The sequence below is a fragment of the Vitis vinifera genome, chromosome 16, assembly GCF_030704535.1.
Source record: "Vitis vinifera cultivar Pinot Noir 40024 chromosome 16, ASM3070453v1".
NCBI lineage: Eukaryota > Viridiplantae > Streptophyta > Magnoliopsida > Vitales > Vitaceae > Vitis > Vitis vinifera.
The window spans coordinates 19501887-19508326 of record NC_081820.1 but is presented as its reverse complement, the minus strand read 5'-3'; the positions used below and the strand labels follow the sequence as shown (position 1 = coordinate 19508326).

Here is a 6440-nt window from a genome sequence, read left to right as displayed (position 1 = left end):
GAAATGGTTGTATGACAATTTTTTTTTAAATGACATGAATATTTATATTTTGATAAATTAATAAGTCTTTTATTGACATGTCTTCATTTTTTTTTATATATATATTGTTGACCATGCTAGTTGTACTATCGAATGTCATTATTGTAACTCAACACTATATATTAACACAACACTACCATTCATCATGATCCAGTCAAAGAACAATACCTAGGGATGACAATGGGGCGGGTATGGGATAGGCCACCCCTACCCCATTTTAGTCTCGGTTATATAATTTTTTCCCATCCCCGTCCCAAACCCGGGGCGGGGTGAGTTGGTGTCCCCTATGCCCATTTACAAAAGAGCTGATAATCCCATCCCCATCCCAAATGTGTTTTTGGGAATCATGTTTTTACAGAACTTGGGTCTCTGAAATTTCAACGAACACTATTTGGGTTCTCATATTTAAGCTACAAAGAACCTCTTTCAAAATGATTCATACTTTGATGACACCCACATTGTGTTGTCTCCTCATCCACATTTAATCAAGCATTTGTTGTGCAACAAAACTACAAACTGCACATACGAGAACAAAATGCACAAATCTACAAATAAACAACCCAAAAAATCTCAAATCCATCTACTAAAACCAGAAAAATATGAAAAACAAGACATTTCTAACAAAGCCTCAAAACTTAGGGTTTTCTTACTTGGAAATGAGGAATCCATAGAAACCCTAATTATCTGTTGTCTACGAATTTGGTATTCTGGTTTTTAGAGCAAAAACTATGCTTTTAGAGTGAAATAGGAGGAAGCAATTTAGGAAGAAATGAGAAAATGAAAGCTCTCTTATTGTCTTACAAGCGAAAGAATCCTGGATCTTGAGGAAGAAATGATTATATATATGAAGGACTTTTTGGGTATTTTTTAATGCTATAAGGGTAAATTGGTAATTCATATATTGGGCAGGGGCATTAACTGCAAAACCCATCCTCGCCCCGAATGCGATTCGGGTTTTTATATACTCCCCAAACCCGTTATATGCCCAAATAGGATATTCCCATACCCGTCCCAATAGGGACGGGGCAGGGTGGGTGACCCGATTTACCTGTAAAATTGTCATTCTTAATAATACCATAAGTTGAATGGAGCCATTATAATGCTTGCAAGCTATCCATCTATAATCTCCTTTGTCCAAATGATCATAAAGGTTTTTCGTCTAGAACAAAGAAACCTAAACATGCAAATTAGTTTCAATCAAACATGGACAATTCCATCCACTTCTACTCCATTCGACCTTCATTTCAACTCCTTTGTAAGTCAACAACGACAACACTAATGTTATCAAGGCTTTGCCGTCCCAAAGCAAGGCGGGTGAGAAGCGCAGCAGCCTGTGTAGTATGATTTGGGTAAAATTGTCCAGTGCTTTCACTTTCTTTCCAATCCTCCGACTTAAGGTTTTCAGTAGTGGCATGAGACTCTCGTCGAAGGCACCCAGAAGCTACCCCACAAGCCACCTCATTAGGCAAAACATCCCATAAGCCATCACTTGCCAGAATTAAACACTCATCTCCTGCCTCTCTTTTTGTGAATGTTATCTCAGGCTCTGATGTTATAAATGGTTTTAGATACCTGTCTCCTGTAAAACAAATCAAAAGGAGTAAAAGCATCAAATGTTGACTCATCTACCTAGCAGTTCATTCCATCCTTTTAGAGAAAAATGCCACAAACACATTCGTTAGCTCATTCTTTCTTGGTGGTAAGTTTCTTAAATTGGAAATTTGATATATATTCAACATTAAATACATTTTACCCTCTTAATGTCTAGTGTGTTTTACAATTTACCCCCTCACATTTGAACCCAATATTTTGACCCCCAAACTTGTTAAAGACCAATATTTTGCCCCTAATTACAAACACTTCATAAAATTAAATAAAGGATCACTCTTTTTCACATTCTAGTTCAAGTATTAATTTGAAATTGGATAAAACCAATTTTGAGTTGGTAACTTCCAACTGGAATTTCTCAAATGCCTTCGAAATATAATAACTACCAATTTTGATTTTTTAATTTAGATAAATGTTTCCATGACTATTTATAATTTTTATACATTATTTTTGTAATGGATAAAGGTTTTGAGCATGAACACCTGTGTGCTCAATAAACCAGGATAGTTTCCATGCTCGACTAAACGAAATTGCTATGTGTTCTTGAGAAAACGAATGACTCGTATTCATGAGAACATGGGATTAAAATACAAAATGAAATAAGGAATTTTTCTGTTAGAGGCATGCCAAGCAAAGGCACATGACTATCTTGAGAGATTATAAAAGCAAAGACATTATTTCAGTAGAAGCAACTTTTTCACCAAAACAACTACGAAGTTTGATAATTTCGAACTTAAACAATAAATGTTTTTCATTGTATTTTAGTTTTGTTTCTTCACTTAACAACTTATTGACTTTTTATTGGAGGGTAAAGTATTGACTTTTAAATATAAATGGATAAAATGCAAAACACACTAAAGGTTAAAAGTATAATGTGCATTTAATCCTTCATTCTAATAAAGAACATTATATACAGTATTTTATATATTAATATATTTTTACAAAAATGATATTTAAAAATATTATCAATAATATCCATATAAATATTGTAGGCCATCTATGGACATATAAAGCCTATATTGTAGGTAGGAATATGAAGAAGAGTCGAGGCATTTATGCAACTAGGGCTCAATAATTGTATCAGTCATTTTTTTGGTCCTCTATAATTTTTCATACCATAAACATAAGCATGATTGAGTAAACCACTTCAGTGCCTCTTATATGATTTCATCTATGATTTTGTTTTATCTTTATGTTGGATCCAACTTTATGGATTAAAGCATCGGCTCCCACAACATTTCTTTCTTCACTTTTTCAGTTTCTTTTGCTTTTGTTAATTTTTCCATCAACACTCGTAATGTTTCTTCACTCCAAGCCGTTTGGTCAGCATTACATGATCTTCACTTGGTTCATTGGAATCAATTGGATGTGATGAACTGTTTCAGATTCTTAAAGTTTCTAAATGCTAGCGAACAAATTGTCAATTTCAACAAAGCTTTTCTAAACGACGACCATATGTAGTGTCTTGCAACAAAACTAGATTTCTCATATTGATAAAAATTAAGGTGATGTTTGTTTTTTGGTTAAATAAAAAAAGTCAAAATATTTGATTTTTTCTATTCATCTAAAAGTAACCTATTGAAATCATTCAATATAATTAAAATGAACTTGTTATCAATAGATTCGATTTAGTTGTATTAAACGACGTCAATAGATTACTTTGAACTGAATAGAAAAAGCCAAATGTTTTGACTTTTTCTATTCAGCTAAAAAACAAACACCAATTTCAAAATACATTACCAATTGCTCGTGACATTCCAAGCATTCCCTCAACTCTTGCTCCATTCATAATGATAACTCGGCCTCCAGAGGATTTTATCCTAGCAAGTTCATCTGATCTGTCCGGCTGAAAGCAAAGCTGAGATGGTTATTGGCACATACATTCATAAAAGTAGTACTAATAATTAAAAAAACACCTCAACTCCTATATTATAATCTTACACCTCAATTCTTATATTATAATCTTCTTTATGGGATCGCTGCTTTATCATCTATTTAGACACTTCCCATATAAAAAGACACCACAATTTCCTTATTCCCATGTTATAATATTTGTTATGGAGTCATTGCTTTGATATGTATATAGACATTTCCCATGAAAAGACACCTTAATCCCCATATTCCCATATTATAATCTTTGTCGTGAATCACTGCTTTGTTAACCCTTTTAAACACTTTACGTCAATTCCCATATTATAATCTTTGTTGGGGAATCATTGCTTTCACTTGCACGCATTCAATATTATAATCTTTGTTAAGGAATCACTGCCTTTTTCTCTATTTAGACACTTTGATGACCCCTAACCTAGCTGGTTTGTCGTCTACCGTTGAGATAGTGCATTACCACACTACTCCATCAACCATGAGACAAATTTGGCTTGAATAGTGGTACAAAATTATTAGGCTAGCTATGAAAAATATTGAACCACATAGCAGTGATCTATGCCAATGCTAGAATGAATTTAACATGGTCAAATCATTAAGTCGAATATGTAGTGGAATTAGTAATTTTCATGAGCAGATGTCCACTTGTTATCATGATGTGTTAATTTAAGTTTGGCACTAGGAGTGCAGCCGGTGTTAGTGTGGGTTGGACGAGTCGATGGCTAATCGAAGTCTAATTCGGATTTAGAAACAATTAACTTAAGTTCAACTCAACTTAATCTTTAATATTTAACTAAGTACAACCTGTCTAACCTCATTTTTTTAAATTCAGATTAATTGGATTGGATTATATAATTCAAAATTTATCCATAATAGTTTTTAAAAATTATACCAAAATTTAAATAGTAAATAATACAAAACTTCAAGATATCAATAAAAAAAACTTATATATCTTTTTAAAAATGAATAAGTATATAGTATAATTATAATTTGATTTTTTTTTAAAAATATATAAACAAAAAATGAATATTATTATATAATAAATATTATAAAAATATTAAATTGAGTTTGAGTTAGGTTGGGATTGTTTGAAGTTTCACTCGAGTCTAAACCAAATTGAGTTCAAGTTAAAGGAGACTTAACCCAAATTCAACTCAAACATTAAAAATGTTTTGTTCAAATTCATCCAAACATTAGGTTGGATGAAACCAACCTTATCGAAGTTGCACCCAATATGCGGAAAAGCTTAAATTTCCTTTCTTCATTATAAAAATAAATAAATAGAAAAAGGGAAAGAAAGGAAATCTGTTTGGATTCTTTAAGAGAAGGGTTAAATTAAAATTATGATAAAAGAACAAATTTTATTTCTATTAAAATACAAATTTTATTTTTATTGTCATTTCCCATGAGTAATTTAAATATAAAAATAAATAAATTATTATTATTTTATTTATCATTCCTTATTTCAAGGTTTCAAACATGTCATGATAAGAAGAACAAGATTATTCTAATAACAATCCAAGTAAAAATATATAATTTTCGGTTTTAACCATGTCATATTTTCCACAACCTTCTGCCAGACAGTCTAAAAATATATAAATTTGTAGAAGAATTGTGAACAGGTGTCAACAGAAAGCACTAACGTTTAGGGAAGAGAGGTGACGAACCTTGTGATCAAAGCTCAGAGGGATGGCGGTGCCTTCACGGCAGAGGACGCCGCGTGAATCCCCGCAGTTGGCAACAACAATGTGGTCAGTGGTGATAATAGCCACCACCGCCGTGGTCCCCGTCATTTCCACCTCCATGATGCCGCGGCAGCTGCACTGCCGCCAATCGTTTCTGCACAAGCAGGAGTTTAGCACCACCTCGTCCATTCTCTGAAAGCACCTCTTCAGGGCTCTTGTCCACCCCTCTTTATTCTCAATCTCCTTGCCGCCTGGTTCACCACCATGCGCACCCTCCTGCGTGTTGTCCACGCTCATCAACTCCTGCTCTAATATCAAGTGCATCATCTCTCTGCACAGGTTCGCCACCTACATGCAAATATTCGTTTATTTAAATTATATTAATTCATGTACTTCAAGTAATTGACAGTCTTTAATGGCATCCACAATGACTATGAAACAATGCTTTTACATGAGATCCTCCATGACCATCGTAGACGCCGAAGAAATGCACCGGCAGCCCCCGGTTGATCTCCGGCCGGCAAAGGTTCGTTTGCACGGATACCGCATCTTCCATTTCCTGCATTCTTCCCGACACCGTCATCATTCCGAAAACCGGCTCTGGAGGCGGCGCCTCCGACGGCGCCGTCAGGATGGACAACGACGACTCTGTGTCGTCACCGGACGACGTCGCTGACGGAGCGGGATTACTCCCCTCCTCCTCCGCCAGATTCTGATTCCCTTCCACGGTGAAGTTGGAATTCCCTCCTCCGCTCTCTCTGGCGCTCATATTCACGATGGCGTTAGAGAGCAGCCAATTCTGCAGGGGCGACACTACTCTTTTTACTCTTGTTCGGTGAATCGTGACCTCTGTCTTTCAAGGTTGTCTAGTATATCTCCGGTACCTACCACCGTACTCGCCGCAGTCAGTCATATTCGGTTCTACCCCCAGAAAGAACGAAGAGAAAGTAGAGAACACTTGTTTCAAAAGTTGAAGAGAAATGTTAACGTGTCGGGTTCTCGCTATTTCTCGTGTCACGTGCCCAACCTATCCGAACGGACCTTCACCGACCACCCCCTCGCTTCCATCTACGTGTCCTTCACCATCCTTCCTTTTTTCTGAAAAATAAACGTTTTCTACTTGATTTTTCCTCAGTCAATTTTAGTGCCGATTCGCTGGATTGAAATGCAACCCCACTTGAATCTGAATTCAAAACAGGCCGGCTCAGGCCATTGACCACTTCA

At 35.5% G+C, this 6440-nt stretch overlaps 1 protein-coding gene across 1 annotated transcript; it reads right to left on the bottom strand.

Moving 5' to 3' along the window:
• Positions 1 to 1120: 1120 nt before the first annotated feature.
• Positions 1121 to 6194, bottom strand: LOC100242943 (probable protein phosphatase 2C 75). The gene is made up of 4 exons (XM_010664048.3): positions 5668 to 6194; positions 5199 to 5564; positions 3388 to 3493; positions 1121 to 1618 (listed from the first exon to the last, which is right to left on the bottom strand). Exons 1-4 carry the CDS (start codon positions 5983 to 5985, stop codon positions 1284 to 1286), a joined length of 1125 nt encoding a protein of 374 aa, XP_010662350.1. The 5' UTR covers positions 5986 to 6194; the 3' UTR covers positions 1121 to 1283.
• Between the last annotated feature and the right edge of the window lie 246 nt (positions 6195 to 6440).

Bases quoted from the DNA above. Each gene is read 5' to 3' on its own strand.
- LOC100242943 (XM_010664048.3), bottom strand. From the start codon at position 5,985: ATGAGCGCCAGAGAGAGCGGAGGAGGGAATTCCAACTTCACCGTGGAA. The intron at 5,565-5,667 runs GTAAAAGCATTG...ATTTGCATGTAG, and splicing joins ATGGTCATGGAGGATCTCAT to GTGGCGAACCTGTGCAGAGA. The intron at 1,619-3,387 runs GTAATGTATTTT...TTTGTTTTACAG, and splicing joins TGGAATGTCACGAGCAATTG to GAGACAGGTATCTAAAACCA.